The 21,199-nt window shown below is 42.7% G+C and overlaps 1 protein-coding gene across 1 annotated transcript in view; it reads right to left on the bottom strand.

Moving 5' to 3' along the window:
* The window catches only part of LOC143751397 (kin of IRRE-like protein 3), an 85,040-nt gene that overhangs the window by 55,927 nt on the left and 7,914 nt on the right, over positions 1-21,199 (bottom strand). The window contains exon 4 of the mRNA XM_077243977.1: positions 1,134-1,291. Coding sequence (XP_077100092.1) covers positions 1,134-1,291 — 158 coding nt within the window. The remainder of the gene's footprint in view (positions 1-1,133; positions 1,292-21,199) is intronic.

Here is a 21,199-nt window from a genome sequence, read left to right on the forward strand (position 1 = left end):
CATACAGATTTAAACCGAACCAAAACATTCAAATCATCACAGGACGCATTTAAATGTTCAAACTAAATCTAAAACATTAAATGCAATGTTTTTGGGCATCATAGACTTGATCATTCACTTTGGACTGAAACACTTGGTACAGGTTTTTTGGCTATTAATTGCATGTTTGAATGTTTGAATTGACGTTTTTGAGCATCAGATGCACTGACTGAATTTCACTTTGAAATGAAACACTCAAGACAGCATTTTTGGGCATCATAGAAGTACTTGAATATTCAAAATGGATCAAAATGTTTGTATGTCCAAATGTTTCAATGTTAAAATCTCTCAATGTATGTTTGTATGTCTCAAAGTTTCAATGTAAAAAAAATTACACAAAATTTGAGTATATTATTGGTATACAGTATAATACCATTATATAAGTGATCAAATGCTTGAATTGAACTGAAAATGAAAATGAAACCCCTGATACAGTGTACCTGATATCACACAGTGTTTTTGGGCGTCATATGCATGTTTGTTTTGAATCAAACATTTGAGACAGGTTTTTTGGGGGACGTCACAGGAGTGTTTGAATGTTCAAATTACATGTGAAACATTTAAGATAAAATTTTTTGGCCAACATAAGCACATTTGTTTATTTCATTTAAAATGGAACACTCAATAAAGTGGTTTTGGACATCGTGTGATTGATTGAAATGATTCAGAAAAATTTTAAACAGCTATTGGGAATCAAGTGCACATTTAGACGGAATCAGAAAGTTTGAGAGAGCTTTTCTGGGGCATCACAGGAGCATTCGGTGTTCAAAGATAAACATTTTGCCCATTATATGCAAATTTTATCATTCAATTTGAAATGAAACATTCGGGCATCACGTTTGAACTGAATCAAAATGTTTGAAACGGCCTTTTTGGGCATCAGATGCACTTTTAAACAGAGTTAAAAATGTTCACAACACACAATTTTTGGGCATAATAGGTGAATTTGAATATTCAACTTGATATTAAACAGATTTTCGAACATTAGGTGCGTTCAGTTAAACATCTGAACACATTTATGATGCCTAAAAATGATTTTGAAACACAGGCCATGGTTCCATCGTGTTTCTGTACTGAGCAGCAGGGACCCGTACCTTGGTGTACGCCGCACCGTTCAGGACCTCTCCGTTACGGATCCAGATGATGGAGGCGGCCGGTTTGGCGTTGTCAGCATGACAGGTGAGGTTTAGCGAGTCTCCGGCACGCAAGCTCACCACAGGTGCTCCGATTATCACAGGGTCATCAGGAGGAACTGCGGGGAAATCAGTGGGAAGTTTATCCTCTCGTATCACAAACAATGGCACATAGAGAAAAATGGAAGGATGAGTCAAAAATCTGTTAGTGAATAGCACTGATTGCAGTTCTCTTTTTAAACAGCACTGATCGGCCTGCTTCTCACTCAGACTCAGGTAAATTATTGATTGGCCACTCAGCTCATTAGAGAGCATATCTAGGGCAAGTCTAAATCAAAGGCAACAAGCAGCTGCTACATCCTGAGTGCTCCAGAGAGAGAGAGCGATGGAGAGAGAGAGCGACGGAGAGAGAGAGAGGATGGAGAGAGAGAGCGACGGAAAGAGAGAGAGGATGGAGAGAGAGAGCGACGGAGAGAGAGAGAGCGATGGAGAGAGAGAGGATGGAGAGAGAGAGCGATGGAGAGAGAGAGAGCGACAGAGAGAGAGAGCGAGAGGATGGAGAGAGAGAGCGATGGAGAGAGAGAGCGATGGAGAGAGAGAGAGCGATGGAGAGAGAGAGAGAGCGATGGAGAGAGAGAGAGAGCGATGGAGAGAGAGAGAGAGCGATGGAGAGAGAGAGAGAGCGATGGAGAGAGAGAGGATGGAGAGAGAGAGCGATGGAGAGAGAGAGAGCGACAGAGAGAGAGAGCGAGAGGATGGAGAGAGAGAGCGATGGAGAGAGAGAGAGCGATGGAGAGAGAGAGAGAGCGATGGAGAGAGAGAGAGAGCGACGGAGAGAGAGAGAGCGATGGAGAGAGAGAGAGCGATGGAGAGAGAGAGAGCGATGGAGAGAGAGAGAGAGCGACGGAGAGAGAGAGAGCGATGGAGAGAGAGAGAGAGCGATGGAGAGAGAGAGAGCGATGTAGAGAGAGAGAGCGATGTAGAGAGAGAGAGCGATGGAGAGAGAGAGAGCGATGTAGAGAGAGAGAGCGATGGAGAGAGAGAGAGCGATGGAGAGAGAGAGAGCGATGTAGAGAGAGAGAGCGATGGAGAGAGAGAGAGCGATGGAGAGAGAGAGAGCGATGTAGAGAGAGAGAGCGATGGAGAGAGAGAGAGCGATGGAGAGAGAGAGAGAGCGATGGAGAGAGAGAGAGAGCGATGGAGAGAGAGAGAGCGATGTAGAGAGAGAGAGCGATGGAGAGAGAGAGAGCGATGTAGAGAGAGAGAGCGATGGAGAGAGAGAGAGCGATGGAGAGAGAGAGAGCGATGTAGAGAGAGAGAGCGATGGAGAGAGAGAGAGCGATGTAGAGAGAGAGAGCGATGGAGAGAGAGAGAGCGATGTAGAGAGAGAGAGCGATGGAGAGAGAGAGAGCGATGTAGAGAGAGAGAGCGATGGAGAGAGAGAGGGCCGTGAGACGTGAGAAGAGGAGGGACTATTTGAAGATGGCAGAACGGCTGGTTGTTGTTGGGGAACGTCTCGAGATGCTGACTTTATTAAGAAGGAAGCTGAGACCCCATTACTCATATCTTACTGATTAGACTTCAGCCAGCTTTTACTCTCGCGGAGATTTCTGGCCAATCAGACGGCACACACAAGTTTGAGCAACTGGGTACCTCAAGGCGCCATGGTAACAGTGAAGTTTAGGGGGCAAAGGGGACGTTGTGGCCATGTTCCTCCTCTAAAGGGACGTCTCTGAACGCTTATATGGAGGACGCTGGACATCTTCCCTTCAGATTTCTCGGTGTCCAATATAAGACCGTGGAGATTTGGCCCTCGCGCTACACGACAATCTCAGAGCACAGAGTCCTGTGTGATTTGTTAGCTGGTATTTCTTCCCTGGAACCAATCGCGTCTCCCTGCGGCTTGAAAAATCATACGGTTCTCAGGACGAATAAATAGTTTTCCCATTCTGCCTCTGTGTATAAAGGCCACAGCCACAGCTAGTTGTCAGAGCAGTTTGGAGAAGGAGAGAAATAGACAGAGCCAGAGAGATTAGAGAAAGAGAGAGAGAAAGTACGAATGAGGAAAAACGGAAAGTAGGAAAATGATTAGGTCTGTCATGTAAAAGTAATTCTGTTTATGTGTTCAGCCACACAGGCAGCTCAAATATTATGAATACAAATTATTATAATTACAAATTATTTATATGATTTATATATATTTTGTACAAATTAAATAGACAAACATTTATATACAGTACACAATAAATATACATTTCAGTTTAAAATGTTTTATTAAAGGAATGTTTTCTTTTTTTAGTCAGCAAGAATGCATTGAATTGACAAAAAATATATTTTTGTAATGTAATAAATAAATAAATGTCTATTTCTAATCAATGCTGTTCCTTCTAACTTTCTATAAATTAGACAATCATGTATGTATCACAGTTTCCACAAAAATAATAAGCAGCACACTTATTTTGAACATTGAAAATAATATTAGAATGGTTTCTGAAGGATCATGTGACACTGAAGACTGGAGGAATGATGCTAAAAATTATATTTACCATCACAGGAATAAATGACATTTTAAAATGAAAAAAAGTTATTTTAAACTTAAATATTATTCCACAAAATTACTGTTTATACTGCATTTTTTGCATCCTTTATTTGATTTATTATGATGAGCATAAGAGACTCAAAAACATATGTTTCTTAAAATCCTTACCGATCCTAAACTCTTGAACAGTGTATATGGATGGATTACAGACAGACAGACAGACAGACAGACAGACAGACAGACAGACAGACAGACAGACAGACAGACAGACAGACAGACAGACAGACAGACAGACAGACAGACAGACAGACAGACAGACAGACAGACAGACAGACAGACAGACAGACAGACAGACAGACAGATAGATAGATAGATAGATAGATAGATAGATAGATAGATAGATAGATAGACAGATAGACAGATAGATAGATAGATAGATAGATAGACAGATAGATAGACAGATAGATAGACAGATAGATAGATAGTGATTCTTCCTTGCTACTAAAACAAACATAGAAAACTGGAATGAAATCGCTTTGCCACATTTAAATTAGTGACAGAGAATTGAAAGTACTTTCATCCACTTAGAATCCACTCATTTCCAGGAGCAATTAAAGTCAGTGTCATCTTCCTTTCTCCATCTGGACATCAGAAACAGTCGTAACAGCTTGTTTTAACGCTTAAGTGCTTTGCCTGTTTAGAGATAACTCATTCGTTTTTTTTACAAACATAGCTTAGAATTGCATGCTGGGATTGTTTTCCGGGACTGACAGACCAGAGGCTAAGTGTATGCAAATGAGCACAACAGTTAAGTCAATCAGTCAGTCTGCTCAAGTTTCAGTTATTGATGGGGTGAATTAGAAAGAGAGAGAGAGATTTCCGAAGCTGGCACTGCAGTCCCACATTCAAGTCCTCGAATTCCAGAAAGCTGAGTGCCAATATATAATGGTGTGAATTCACACCGGGCATTTCCAAGTAGCTCTGGATAGCATCCCATGACTCTCCATGTGGCACAGATCCCAGACGGTCCATGCTCTCCTTCTGAGCGCTAAAAAACTGGCATGACCCTGTTAAACCTTCTTGTGACCACCATGTTTGCAAATGTGCCCGGGTGCAACGCTTGCAGAGCTAAAGCCTTAACGCGGCCAACCATCTTCTTTGTGTTGAGCGGGTCAACACCACGGATTAATCATACAGCCGTAATTGTTGTTCAGACTGGGGAGAAACTCTCACATGGAGCCTAACGAACAGCCCGGACCGAATTCCTTCTGTCTCTGCCCTCCTGATACACCAGGCCCTCGAGACACCGACTCATTCAGCATGTGGAAGGAGAAAAATGGAGCAATTTCATTTTGGAAACAAGAGAGAAGGGGCATTCTGGGAAATGTGACCTATTTTAAAATGTACCTGGATTTGGTCTTACATCTGGAGATCTCTCTCTCCCTTCTCGTTCCCTCTCTCCATCTTTCTCTCGCAGGAATTTGTCGCACGGTGGATTAATCACTTTCATCCTGAGTTTAGTTGCTGTACCACACAGCGGCACACAGCCTTTAGCAATTATCCCGTCTTCTTTTTTTCAGGTGTATTACCTAAAAATACTCACGGAGTTTCACGATAAAGACCCTTTAAACTGAAGCAGATGTGATCTTTCCACCAGTAAACACATTTCTTTGAATTAAAACATCTGAAGTGAAATATTCTAGTGTTGTTTGAAACTGTGCTCTTGTTGATCAGATAATGATGGCGCGCTGTTTCACCTTTACAAAGTTCCTGCTAAAGGCCAGTTTGTTAGCAGAGGAGACTCTACTGTCGGAAATCAAAATAAAATCGAACAAAGAAGGTGAAATAACATTTTAAAATGTTAACACGAGGACAGTAAATGTTAAATCCGGGACTATTTTTACATAATTAATGAAAACCGCTTTACACTGAGGAGAAGTAAACTAGCCTTGAACAAGAGTTCAACAACATCAAATGACAATAAAAAGTGCAGGGATAATGTTGACTAAACTGCACAATGGCCAAACAGCCTTGCAGCTCTCAGCTGTCTGACTGTTTCTTAATAGAAATCATTGTCTTACATCCTTCTGTCAGCTTATCAATACGAGAACATCCGACCGACCTTGTGCCTGTTCTTCATTGCTAACAGTTTGCTCTGTTTAAAGGAAACAGCTTCCAGTGAGACTTTCAGAGACACATTTGTTCACAAATATCTGTGAAGAAAACAAAGTGTTGTATTGCATGATTTATTTCTTTTAATACTGAAAGCTTTGGCCAATGCATCAGATAATTGACTAACTAGATTTTCTTAATTTCAGTTCACACTAATACTGTCATTTCACATTAATTTGTCTTAATTATTATACAAAGTCAGATTGCGCTGTATTGAGCTAAATCTATTGAGGCGATGAATTTAAAAGTTTTTAAAGTTCAATTAAGCTTTAGGTTCAGCTTGTTTGTTCTTCAGTAATGACATGAATTTAGAGTATATATAAATAAATAGATGTCAGCTTGATGAGCTTTAACTACAGGGTGCCATTATTGACACAAGTGCTGAAATAAGAGCGATTTATCCCACTCCTTCTGGTCGGGTTCTCTTTAAAGCATCTCTGGTTGAGGCATGTCACTGAGATGCTCAGAAACAGGAGTAATCGTGAGAGGATCTGTAGTATGTACAGAGATGACACGCGTGGACAAGCGGCTCACACAGAGAGGCCAGTGAACAGATCAGAACTGTGTCCTGCGGGAGCTCTACAGAACAGGAGCCTGTCACACCGCAACTTTACTTTCCTGTTACTCCCTATGATATTGCAATGGGATATTCATTTCATTTAGATGGCATTTGGATATAGTTTAGTTGTTTACACACTGATATGTACAATATTGATGAATCGACAGCTTTCAAAACATTGAAAATGTAAAATTTTAAAGTTGTCCACCTGTTCTATATTGCATACACAGACTTAAAATCAATGCCTTTAAGACAAGTCATTTCACTCGACGGCCAACTTTGAAACGCGTCTCGGCATGCAAGTGCAGCTCCTATCTCTTTGAATGAGGAAACATCAAATTCTCCAAAACTGTTCGCCAAGCTTATGATTAAATTTCATATTTGAAATCACCACTGAAATCTGACTACAACTGTCTTATAAATTTTGTTTCTAAACGCTCGAATCATGACAGAAACGTCCCGGGTTACGTATGTAACCCTAGTTCCCCGAAGGGACGGACGCTGCGTGAAATCGCAGTGGGAACGCCCTCAGCGTGACGCGTCTGAAGCATGAATGAAATCAGTCAATGGAGAGAATGAGCGTACGGCGAGTGACGTCATCGACCAGGAAGCTATAAATATCCCCTGAGTACACAACACGCCAGCTTAAAAGTTACTGAAGCAGCGACCCAAGGGGATGCCGAGAGTATGGCAGGACACGCAGCGTCCGTCCCTTCGGGGAACTAGGGTTACATACGTAACCCGGGACGTTCCCCTTCAGGGACTACCGCTGCGTGAAATCGCAGTGGGAACGCAATACCCACATCCCCATACGACCAAATCCCCGTCGTGTGTCATTAGGAGACACAAACCGACGAGAGAACCTGAGCCCCGGGAGTGGAGCTAAGATCGAGGGAATAAAATCTAACGAAAGTGTGCGGTGAGGACCAGCCTGCCGCATCACAAACGTCCTGAAGAGAAGCTCCTGAAAGAAGAGCTGTAGAAGCAGCCATACTCCGGCTGGAATGAGCCCTTACAGCCAAAGTGAAGGCTGATGGGCCGAACCATAAGCAAGTGGGATGGCCTCGACCACCCACTTGCTCATCCTTTTTCTAGATGCAGGACATCCTTTCTTAGGTGACCCAAACAGACGAACATTTGTTCCGATCTCCTCCACAGGGCAGCTCTGTGGACGTAAGCATCAAAACCCAAACTGGGCACAGCAAATTAATTTTCTCCTGGTCTGACGTCAGAAAAGGCGGAGGACAGAAAACCTGCAGAACTATAGGTCTAACTGAAACAGTTGGAACCTTAGGAACATAACCTGGTCTCGGAAAGAGAAAGGCCTTAACCAACCAGGAGCAAATTCCAGGCACGAGGGAGCCACCGAAAGTGCTTGAATATCTCCAATTCTTTTTAGAGATGAGAAAGCGAGAAGAAGGATAGTCTTTAGAGTAAGAAACTTTTCCGAAACTTCCTCGATGGGCTCGAAAGGAGCAAGGGAGAGACCTTCTAAGATGACGGCCAGATCCCAAGCTGGTACCCTTGTGCGAACTGCAGGCCTCAGCCTCAAGGTGACACGAAGGAAGCGAGACATAAGCGGGTGTTTCCCGAGGGAACCTCCACTTGAAGGGTTGTGGTAAGCAGCTAAGGCCGCCACATACACCTTCAGTGTGGAGTGGGATAACCCTGTGGAGAGACGGTCCTGCAGGAAATCCAGGACTGTACCAACCGGGCAGTTAACTGGGTCCTGCTGGCGCTCTCCACACCAAGAGGTGAAAAGTTTCCACCTCGCGGCATATAACTTCCTCGTGGAGGGAGCTCTGGATCGGAGGATGGTCTCAACGACCTCAGCCGAGAGACCAGAATCTATGAGCTGGGCCCCCTCAGAGGCCAAGCCCACAGCCTCCATAGCTCTAGACAGGGGTGAAAGATCGACCCACTCGCCTGAGAGAGCAGATCTCTCCTGATCGGTATCTCTAGGGGAGAGCCGTTGAGGAGAGACACTAGGTCCGCAAACCATACCCGGGCCGACCAGAACGGGGCTATTAGCAGGAGACTGAGCCCGTCCCGGCGAACCCTCTCCAGAACTCCTGGGAGCAGAGCGATCGGGGGAAAAGCGTACAAGCGTGACCTCGGCCACGGATGTACCATCGCATCCAACCCCAGCGGGGCTGGATGGCTGAGAGAGAACCACAGCGGGCAGTGTGATGTTTCTCGAGAAGCAAATAGGTCTACCTCGGCAAGACCGAAATGTTTCCATAGGAGTTCCACCACCTCGGGGTGAAGACTCCATTCCCCGGGCCTCGGCCCCTGTCTTAACAGGATGTCTGCCCCCTGATTTAAATACCCCGGGAGATAAAAGCTCTCAGAGAAAGAATTTTCCCCTGGGACCATAGAAGGATCTGACGTGCCAGTTTGTAAAGCGGGCGAGAACGCAAACCCCCCTGATGGTTGATATAATAAACCACCGATGTGTTGTCTGTCTGGACAAGAACATGGTGGCCCCTTAGGTCTGGGAGGAAGTGTTTCAGAGCCTGAAACACCGCCAACATCTCTAGGCAGTTTAAGTGCCACAGACGATGATGGTCCTCCCACAGACCCTGAGCCCACCCGTGAGAGAGGCATCTGTCATTAGCATAACGCGACGACAAGGAGCTCCTAACACAGGGCCTTGGGACAGAAACCAAGGATCTTTCCACATGATCAGGGCGTGATGACACCGTCGCAAACTCACGATCATGCGAAGCGGATTTCCCCTCGGGGAGAATCCCTTGGTCCTGAGCCACCACTGTAACAGTCTCATGTGCAAGAGGCCAAGAGGTATCACGTTGGACGCAGCTGCCATGAGACCTAGCAGTCTCTGGAACTGTTTTACAGTGGATGACTGGCCTAGCTTGACCTGATCTACTGCAGCGAGAATCAAAGCAATACGAGCAGGTGACAATCGTGCCTGCATCGTCGTTGAATCCCACACTACACCTAGAAAAGTGGTTCTCTGTAATGGAGAAAGAACACTCTTTTTGGCGTTGAGCCTCAGCCCCAGTCACTTGATATGAGCAAGAACGACATCTCGGTTCCGAACCGCCTGTTGTTCCGATTGAGCTAGAATCAAGCAATCGTCTATATAGTACAGAAAGCGGATGCCCTATAACCTCAGCGGGGCTATAGCAGCATCCGTACACTTCGTGAATGTTCGGGGTGACAGTGCTAGGCCGAACGGAAGAACCCGATATTGGTACGCTTCGCCCCCGAAAGCGAACCTCAGGAACTTCCTGTGTTGAGGGAGGATAGATACATGGAAGTAAACGTCCTTTAGATCTATCATGACAAACCAGTCCTCGGATCTGATTTGAACATCCCCAGTGACAGACACAGCGCCCTGTAACGTACTGGCAGGGAACAGCTGGTCTGGGCACTCCACAACCCTCCTCGGAGGGGGCGAGCGTCCCTCGGGAAATCGCTCGCCGAGTCTCTCTTCGCCCTGTGAAGGCAGGGTTAGTAGAGCAGACCACTGAGGGCATCGGAAAAGACAGGGCACCGTGTTCTTGTGCAGTGAACTCAGGTCTTTCACGATAGGGACCACCCTCAGAACCCTGACGTTCAGCACGTCAGGATTTTTTTTTTTCGATGAAGTAGTATCCTAACTCCCTGCTGGGTGGGGGACCCATTCCGCCAGGAACTCTACTAAGGGAACCAGCCTCTCGAGGCTGGCCTCCGGATGAACATCCCGAGTGACAGACACAGCGCCCTGTAACATATTGGCAGGAAACAGCTGGTCTGAGCACTCCACAACCCTCCTTGGAGGGGGCGAGAGTCCCTCGGGAAATCGCTCGCCGAGTCTCTCTACGCCCTGTATAGGCAGGGTTAGTAGAACAGACCCCTGAGGGCATCGAGAAAGACAGGGCACCGTGTTTTTGTGCGGTGAACTCAAGTTTTTCCCGATGGGGACCACCCTCAGAGTCCTGACGTTCAGCCCGTCAGGACTTTTTCGACGCGGCCTTTCTGGCGACAATGACTGTCCTCAGATCAGTGCTGCCCCGAGAAGGCCGCGCCGGAGAGCACCCCGCCTCGTCCCTCCAGTTTCTCTGCAGGGGGGCACGAGACGTGACACTCCGCTTCTGCTGTGCTCTTTTTGAAGACGAACTCGACGAAAGACTTTGCTCTGGTTGAACATTCTGCGTGACAGACACAGTGCCCTGTAACGGCGCACCGGCAGGGAACGACTGGTCTGAACACACTAGAACCCTCCTTAGAGGCGGCGAGCGTCCCTCGGGAAAGCACTCGCCAGACCCTTCTACGCCCTGTTTCGGCAGGGTTAGTAGGACGGGCCCCTGAGGGCGCCGGGAGAGACAGGGCACCCTTAAGGGAGGTGAACGCAAGTCTCTCTCGGCGGGGACCCCCCTCAGATTTCCTTTGAGCAGGTTGGCCTGAAAAGCCTGCATAAAAGTCATCGTATGCAAACATGCAGCCGCCTGCCGAGCCACCGAGTAAGCCTTCCCCTCCAGCACAGAGGTATATATATTTATTTATTTATTTATTTTTTGGTGGAAGAGCCGGTGCTTTAAGTGAAGACGATGAAGCAGGAGAGAGATAGCTCGCAAGCGTCTCCTCCGCCTACAGTATCGTCACATAACCAGCAGATTTAGCACCAACAATGTTACCATAAGCATTGGACTGATTTGTGTAAATTCTGCTTGAAACCGGTCTAACCCAGGTCTTTGAAAACTCAGCATGAAGATCTGGGAAGAACGGTAAGCACCGGCTAGAAGGTTGAGGTCGTGCAGACAGAAATCTATCATCTAGATTGCTTTTAATTCTAGAAACCTGTCTATCAGCTGGCCACTCGTTACTGTTATTTAATTATTATTTTTTTTAGCTTTTCAACAGCCCGAGATAATACATCCATCAAACCTTCTTCATTTGCAGTATAATGTGATAAACTAGTTTTCTCTGATAATAAACTTTCGACATCCAGCTCCTCAGAACTGGAAAATCTCAATTCAACATCATCATGTGCCTCCACCCGGGCAGAAGTAACCGCCGCAGCGCGTGCTTCCAGAGCCGGGTGAGAGGCACTAGATCTCGTCGGAGATAGCTGAGATAGGGCGGAGCCCGTCTCAACGTCGCCAGCGAGATCCATCTGCGAGCCCCAAGACAAGCACCGCCGCTCTGCCTCAACAGAAGCGGGACCCGAGCCTCGGGGAGCTCGCAGCAAATCACTCTCCTCGAAGAGCGATCGCCGCGAGCGCAGAGTTCTCAAGGGAAAACGCTCGCAATGCTGACAATCGACTCCCTCGAGAGCCGACTGGGCATTGCTGCACTCCCAAACAAGCCACACTTAGCTCGTGTGAATCCCCACCCGTGATGTGCCGAGTACAGGGGGGAACACACTTCTTATACTGCTCGCTCATATTGGTTTTTTTATATAAAATATATATAGTGAAAACTCCTGACAAAACAGACAAACACAATCGACAGATTCAGACACACACAGAGCTGCTGAAGTAACTAAAAGCTGGCGTGTTGTGTACTCAGGGGATATTTATAGCTTCCTGGTCGATGACGTCACTCGCCGTACGCTCATTCTCTCCATTGACTGATTTCATTCATGCTTCAGACGCGTCACGCTGAGGGCGTTCCCACTGCGATTTCACGCAGCGGTAGTCCCTGAAGGGGAACAAACATTTTCAGGCAGTTCAAGCTAATGCGCAGTGGAAGCGCTGAACATCTAATGGCAGCTGCTGTTACGCGATTGGCTCTTATTCATAAGGCGGGACTTATTGAGCGTTGCACTTTTCCCCGTTCAAATCAATACGAGTGACGCGTCTTGTGTTATTCTATAGTCTTCGCTGAAATGTAGACTACCGTTTTAAAGTTTGCGGTCAGTGAGATTGTTTTCTTTTAGAAGAATCACAGGAATAAATTACATTTTGACATATATTTAAATAGAAAACAATTATTTTAATTTGTAATAATATTTCACTATGTTATAATTTTTACTGTAAATTTGATCAAATAAAATGCAGCCTTGATGAGGGGCTTAAATGGTAAGTAGTTACAGAAAAAGCTTTCAGTTTCACGAATGAATCAGTGTTTTCATTCAGGGACAAGACAGGCTTTATAAATAAATCACTGATAGACTCATTCATAAATACAATGAATATAGCTAACTCATAAAAGCAAGTGACTGTTTATGAGTGAGCCAATAAATCAATGATTCACTCATAAATGCATAAGTCCTTTCTGTAATCTGTGTTTATGAACAAACTGGATGAGTGTATGATTCAATGATTCATTCACAAAGAGAGTCACTTCTTTAAAAAACGAGTGCTTTTGAGTGAATGATTCAAATGACTCACACATAATAGAGTCACTTGTCGCCACCTACTGGCATAATGATGTAACTTGCAGAAAGAGTCACTGCTGAATTTCCACACACAGACCTTTCCATAAATTCTTAAATGGCCAATTTCATTTTCTCCCCAAATCCGATTGTTACTCACATTTAGCATTTTGCAAGTTAATTTCAGACATTGCATATATCTCAGCTGCAGATTTTGGACCTATGTCACATTAGTGAGAATTTTTATTCTGCTGTGCCACAGAAGCCTGAAATCCCTGTCTGTAAATTCACATTTGTCTGAGATGCAGATGTTGCTGCATGCCTGCTGCCTATTCAACAAAGTGTGACGTTCGAATGGAGGACCAGCTGTTGCAAACTTCAATACATTTTTAAAAATTCACAACACTAACTACACACTGAGGTGATAATACTTGCATTTAAAACCAAGAGAACTTTGTGGTGGGGGGAAACTGTGAACAATGGCATTTGGCTGTTATTTGGGTCGAGATCTGCAGTGAACTCTGCATTTTCAATTTCATCACATCGTTGTTTGCGTTCTCTTTTGTCAATCTGTCTGCGATGTGACTTTCCGTGGCCAACGCTGGTGCTGACATTAACATGAGGAGACAGGGAGAATATCTGGTCAGATCTGCGCGAGTCAGCTTGCTGTGCAACGGAGGTTCTGAAGAAGGACTACAGAAGCCTGATCGAGACGGTTCGCAGCACATCGCCTGAAGCAACGATCATCGTGTCTGGACCGCTTCCCACGTACCGACTAGGACAAGAAAGGTTCAGTAGATTATTTGCTCTAAATGAATGGTTAATGTCATGGTGTAATGAACAGAAACTGCTCTTTGTAAATAATTGGAATCTGTTCTGGGAGCGACCTAGGCTCTACCGTGCTGATGGCCTGCACCCCAGCAGAATCGGAGCGGCTGTTCTGTCCGACAACATCTCCAAGACGTTACACACCATATGACTAGTAAGTCAAAGTCCAAATCACAGTCTTTGCTGTCCCAACTTAATTGATATAAGTAGTGTAGAACATTATATAGAAACTGTGTCTATTCCTCGCTTAGTGAGGCCAAACAATAAATCTAGTGTAGGATCTAGCAAAAATCTTATTGTAATTAAACCAGAAAATCTAAATATCAGTGAACAAAAACAATTTCTAAAGCTAGGTCTTCTAAACATTAGATCGCTCACACCTAAGGCGGTTATTGTAAATGAAATGGTCACAGATAATAGTTTCGATGTACTTTGCCTTACTGAAACCTGGCTTAAACCAAATGATTATTTCGGTCTAAATGAGTCCACTCCACCAGGATACTGTTATAAGCATGAGCCCCGTCTGATCGGTCGTGGCGGCGGTGTTGCAACAATCTATAGAGATATTCTTAAAGTTACTCAGAAAACAGGTCACAGGTTTAATTCGTTTGAAGTACTTGTGCTAAATGTTACGCTCTTAGATGCAAGAAACAAATCCATATTATCTCTAGCCTTGGCTACCCTATATAGACCTCCAGGGCCCTATGCTGATTTCCTAAAAGAGTTTGCATACTTTCTCTCAGATCTATTGGTCAATGTCGATAAAGCAATAATTGTTGGAGACTTTAACATACACGTAGATAATACAAATGATGCGTTAGGGACTGCGTTTACAGATTTATTAAACTCCTTTGGGGTCACGCAAAACGTCAGCGGTCCCACTCATCGTCTAAATCATACACTAGATTTAATTATATCATATGGAACCAATCCAACTGATATAAATATTATACCGCAAAGTGATGATCTCACTGATCATTACATGGTAACTTGTATAATACGTACTGCTGAAATTTGTCACGTTGCGCAACGTTATCGACCAGGCAGAACAATCCTTCCAACCACTATAGATAGATTCTCAAATAGCTTACCTGATCTATCTCAGCTGCGCAGTGCACCCAAACAAACAGATGAACTAGAGGAAATGACTAGCAGTTTGAGCACCATGTTCTCTAGTACACTAGATATTGTTGCACCAATTAGATTAAAAAAGGTAAGAGAGAAAACTAAAGCACCATGGTACAACAGTGCTACGCATGCAATCAAGAGAGAAACTCGTAACTTAGAGCGTAAATGGAAACAAACTAATTTAGAGGTCTTTAGAATCGCGTGGAAAGACAGTATGTCACGTTATAAAAAGGCTCTAAAAGCAGCAAGGGCTGAGCATCTCCGCAAACTAATAGAAAATAACCAAAATAATCCAAGGTTTTTATTCAACACCGTGGCTAGACTAACAAATAAACAAACATCACCAGAGCAAAATATTCCATTACAATATAGTAGTAATGATTTTATGAATTACTTCAATGAGAAAATAGAAAGCATCCGAAACACAATTGTAAATATACAATCCTCTATGATGTCTTATGATTCAGCCTCAATTATGGCCCCTCTAGAACAACTACACCGATTTACAACTATAGGACAGGAAGAGCTAAATAAACTTATCATTGCATCGAAACCAACAACATGTTTATTAGATCCAATACCCACTAAACTACTGAAAGAAGTGTTACCTGTAGTCGAAGAGCCTCTTCTTAATATTATTAACTCGTCTTTATTTTTAGGTCATGTTCCAAAAATATTCAAGCTGGCAGTAATAAAACCTCTCATTAAGAAACCGCAATTAGATCCAAATAACTTAGCAAATTACAGACCCATCTCAAATCTTCCATTTATGTCTAAAATACTAGAAAAAATTGTGTCCGCTCAATTGTGCTCTTTCTTACAAGAAAATGATATCTATGAAAAATTCCAGTCGGGATTCAGACCGCATCATAGCACAGAAACTGCGCTAGTTAAAATTACAAATGATTTACTTTTAGCTTCTGACCAAGGCTGTATCTCAATACTAGTTCTACTCGATCTAAGCGCTGCGTTCGACACTATCGATCATAAAATACTCCTGGATCGACTACAAAACTACACTGGTGTTCAGGGACAGGCATTAAGCTGGTTTAGATCTTACTTATCAGACCGTTACCATTTTGTCTGTCTAAATGGGGAAAAATCAAAGATAACGTCAGTAGACTATGGAGTGCCGCAAGGATCGGTGTTAGGCCCTCTGCTATTCTCAATATATATGCTGCCACTTGGTAATATTATAAGAAAACATGGAATTAATTTCCACTGTTATGCTGATGACACTCAATTATATATCTCATCACGACCAGATGAAAACACTAACTTATCTAAATTGACAGAGTGTCTAAATGATATAAAATGCTGGATGACCTGTAATTTCCTGCTATTAAATTCAGATAAAACGGAGGTACTACTTATTGGTCCAAAAAACTACCCACAAAATCCCTTACAATACAACTTTAATTTAGAAGGATGTCCTGTTACTTTATCCACTACAGTAAAAGACCTGGGTGTTATACTAGACCGCAACTTGACTTTCGAAAATCATATTTCATATATTACAAGAACAGCCTTTTTCCACCTTAGAAACATTGCTAAGCTACGCAACATGCTATCTGTTTCTGATGCAGAAAAGTTAGTTCATGCTTTCATGACCTCGAGACTAGATTACTGTAATGCTTTATTAGCTGGCTGTCCTACATCCTCAATTAACAAGCTACAGTTAGTGCAAAATGCAGCTGCTAGAGTTCTTACTAGATCAAGAAAATATGATCATATAACACCTATTTTATCATCTCTACACTGGTTACCTATTAAGTTACGTATCAATTACAAAGTATTCCTACTGACCTATAAAGCCCTAAATGGTTTAGCTCCTGTGTATTTAACAGACCTTCTATCGCCATACAATCCATCGCGCTCTTTAAGATCACTAAATTCGAGGCTTCTGGTCATTCCTAGGATATCTAAGTCCACTAAAGGAGGGAGGGCGTTCTCGCATTTAGCTCCTAAACTCTGGAATAGCCTTCCTGATATTGTACGAGACTCAGACTCGCTGTCCCAGTTTAAAACTAGATTAAAGACGCATCTCTTTAACCAAGCATTCACTTAATGCTTAACCTTTGATACTGCTGAATCGGTTCGAATGCATTAACATTATGAACATCAGCTATGCTAATTATTTCCCATCTGCCTTTCTGCTGTTATCTCGGGACGCTAGTCCCGAGGTAAATAGCGTTCGTCAGCTCCAGTTTGTATCCAGCCTCTCACGGAGACTTCAGATGCCCCAACGCCTGTGAAGAGACGACTCAAAGCCGGCGATATGTTATGCCATAAATTAATACTTGATTAACTAACTGTATTTTTCTATGTACATTTCCGAAATGCAATTTCTGTAAAGCTGCTTTGAGACAATGTGTATTGTGAAAAGCGCTATACAAATAAATTTGAATTGAATTGAATTGAATTGAAACCCATAAAAAAGGAAAAAGACAATAGCACATATTTTCACCGCTTTTCCATTCTAGTTTTCAAAGAATCAAGTGATGATCCCTGGCTGGTGTCTCATCCACGAAGAGGAGGACCAGGACAGCCTCTTTGCTGTGAGAGACTACATGTAATTGCCGTCTCCTCTCATTAGGACTGATGTGTGTCTCCCTGTGGGACAGGTTAACCTGGCTTGTTCAACACGCTCTTAAGGCAGAGGATAACATCTTGCACAAAGCTTTAATCCACTAGCTTTTCTCCCACTACTAGTCTGAGAAGTCCACTTTTAGACCTAATTAATGTGACATGACTGCAAAATTAGATTCCAAGTTAAAGATTCCATAACACCGAAAACAGAGTTTTGGCTTTTAGTCCATTCAAAAAGTTTGGGTCTGTTTTTGAAATAAATCTCTTATGCTCCACAAAACTGAATTTATTTGAATACAGTAAAAATACAGTAATATTTAGAAATATGAATACATTTTCAAAATATATATATAATGTTAAAATAAAAGTGTAATAATATATTTTAAATTGAATTTATTTCTGTGATGCCAAAGCTGCTTATTCAGGAGCCAGAACGCATAATAATATGCTGATTTGCTGCTAAAGAAACAGTTCTTATCATTATCAATGTTGAAAACATATGTGCTGCTTTTTTTGTAGAAATTGTAATACATGTTTCAAGTTTCTTTGATGAATAGAAAGTAGCATTTATTTGCAACATTTTGTAACTTCTTTTGTAAAGCATTTATTTGCTATCTCTTGTAACACAATGAAAGACTTTTACTTTCATTTTTGATAAATTTACTGCATCTTTGCTGAATAAAAGTTTTTGAATAAAAGACCCCAAACTTTTGAACAGCGTGTATATTTGTTCATGTATGCACGTATGGGATTGAATTAAGGTTTTACAGACCAAAATAAAGAAGAAAAAGAATGCAATAATTTACTTAATTTACAATAGCAAACAGTGTTGTTGAATACAATAATTGAAATATAGAATAATTTGTTTTACAAACAATTTACACCCAAATTTGTTCTAGTTGTGTTTTGTGAATGAAGCCTATTGAAAATAAGACTTTCTAAAAGTTTTCAGTAAAAAAAACCCTCTAAAACACATTGACATGAAAAAGATATAAATAGATATATGCAGGGGTGCACATAACTGTTTCAGTGAGTTACTCAGGTGAGAACCAGGAGATGGCGTGGTCTTAATCAGTGCAGTCTTCATCAGTGTAGAAGCTGTCAATCATCACGTCACCTTCCCGTTTTTATAGCATTGATATAACTAACTAAAGACCGAAAAAAAAAAACTAACTAAAGACAAAACTTATTTTAAAAAAGAAGAACACTTAAATTTACATCAGCGTGAAAAAAAACTACCTAAAATGACAGAAAACATCTTTGGAAAATTTTAATTTGAAGTGTAATTTGATTGTTTAGTTTCCATCGCGTTCTTTAGACTTCATGAGGAGGATTTTGAACAACTCGCTGTAGCGGTGTCAGCCGCGGTGTCAGTCAAAAATAGTCGATCTCCGAATGCAACTTAAGATGGAAAGCTCCTAAAGCTTAGTTATAAATTCACGGATAATTTGTTGTTTTGTCGTAAGTGAAAAACAATATTGACCTTGTATTTGAAAAAGGATCCTCATATAAGAAACAATACTTAAATTGAGAGTCAGTTCATTCGCATTCGACTAACAAAATGCCGGCGGACACAGCAACAGTGAGTTGTTCAAAATCTTGCTTTTTAGTAAACTCTGTGTCCACAAACAATGTTCTCAATGCTGGAGTTCATGTGTAGAGCCCCTGCTGATACTTCGAGCAAAGTTTCATGTTGTGTCGAGCCTTCTTAGTGTTTTAAAAATAGCGATTTTTGATGCTATCATATACGTGCCCCTAGCTCTCCCAATCAAAAGGCAATTTGACCAAAAATGAAAATATGGTCAAACTTTAAAGTGGCGTTTCCAGTTTAATTATGCTTTTAAATGAAAGTTTGCCTCGAGTAGATTAACAAAGAGACCCTAGGTTGCATTATGGCGACAGTTAGCCTTTAAGTACGCAAAGGCACGTAGTAACACAAGTGGCATTACGCATTGCTGATTTTTGTCGCGCATGCGTACCTGCGTACCAGTTATGTGCACCCCTGGATATAGCAGCACAAATATACTATAAACGAGCGAGCGCTTGTGGTATAAACACCTCCACTGTTTTGACACGTTATTCACTTTAAACTGTAGAAACATTAAAATGTTGCTACCGTGTCATTATGTTTCGTGATCAACCCAGGGTTCGGACCGCAGACCGCTATCTGTGACCCCTGCATTTCATAGACACAACAAGTTATTTTCAAACTTTGAAATAACCAATTAATTGTTTCTAATAAGACTAGAAAAGTAAATCGACTTTAAGAGAGCTGACACATTGAATGGACTGTACTTTTGTTCCACATCGCCTGTTTTCATTCGCATTCAATCGTGTCAAGAAGGAAAGAAAGCCTCTAATTAAGTCTGAAAGCAGCCAAATCGCACAAGCCTCTTTAACTCTGAAGACAATGAGCAGAACAAACGCTGAGAGCTTACAGAAACACTGCAGTGGCTCTTTTTAAACAATAGTGACCTTTGGAAGTGGCTTGGGTTTCTCTCGCTCTCTCTCCAGCTCCTCGGCTCGGCTTTAGGGGAATGCCTTGGATCTAATTAGCCTCAGGGGTCCTTCTTCTGCAATGTGTACCAAGCCCATCTCATGCCTTATTCAGTAGCCTGGCCACCACAAAGCAAACTGGGTTACCCCACAACTCTCCTACGGATACTCAGAGTTCAGATGTCACTCCGACGGGTCAGCCGCACTCCCGTGCCGAGTGTGTGCTGGTGTAACTGCACACGCACACGTCCGAAACACAGACTGATTGTTCGAGAGCCTTAATGCGAAGCTGTGCCACTTGGAAGAAAATAAAAGAAAGTGTGAATATATAAATATATAAATAATAGTCACTAGTACTAGCCACTATGGCGGATTAAATTTGATATAATAGTCTGTTATTTTTAAGTGCAATGTAGTTTTTTCCGATACATATCGATACTGAAATATCTGAAACGCTTTCCAATACTCATTTCCTGCAGGATAGAGGCTTTATCGCTTTATCGCTCTCTCATCTCTCCGACAGCAAACCGACACAAACACCCGCCTCTCCTTTCTCATTTGCTCCGGATGAATATTGTTGGTGTTACAGGGCTTCAATTTCGGGATTGCACATATTGTGCATAATTTTACTCATTCCTGCAGACACCCAAAGTGCACGCACATAAAGCCGCTTCTCGCTATTATTGAGGGTTTTTCCCTCTGCTTTTTGCGCTTAAACAGTCATATACACACAAAAGACAAGTATTCATGTGAACACAGTCAGTTATGTTGTAAGTGAATGTAAACAGTTGAGAAAGAAAACGTATGTGTAACAGTATAATGGATCCGTGCGTCAGGCCGTGTGTCCACCAAAGCGTTTTTTCACACAGCTGGCGTATTTCTTCAATTGTTTTCAATGGGAGCGTTTTTTTTTTCACGCTGAAGTGCTGAGCGCCCGGCGTTTTTTACTGGTCGCCGAGAGTTGAAGAATGTTCAACTTTGGGTAAAACGCAGCGCTCATCACTGTCACTTTTTACCCAGCCGTCCAATCACAGTGGAGGAGGGGCGGGACTAATATCACACCGACCAACCGCCACATTCTGCTTCTTCAACGTCAACAGACGACAACAACAAGCATAATAACGGAACACAATAAATTAAAACAAGAGCCAGGGAAAATACGTTACATTGTATCGACATTTTAATATAGAATCAACACAGAAACAAAATATGTGTGAAATGAGATAATAGTAACACTTTCGCAGAAAAAAAATTGCTGCGCTGCCAAAACGCTCTCAAGCGCCCATAGCTAGGCGTTTTCAGCAGAGCGTCCAGCGTTTCCAGCCGGCTAAACATGCTTTGGTGGACACACGGCCTTAAAGTAACAGCAGCCTAATATACCTGCCGCCAAA

This window comes from Siphateles boraxobius, unplaced genomic scaffold (genome assembly GCF_051911475.1).
Source record: "Siphateles boraxobius isolate OS27281-9 unplaced genomic scaffold, OSU_SipBor_1 255, whole genome shotgun sequence".
Taxonomy (NCBI): domain Eukaryota; kingdom Metazoa; phylum Chordata; class Actinopteri; order Cypriniformes; family Leuciscidae; genus Siphateles; species Siphateles boraxobius.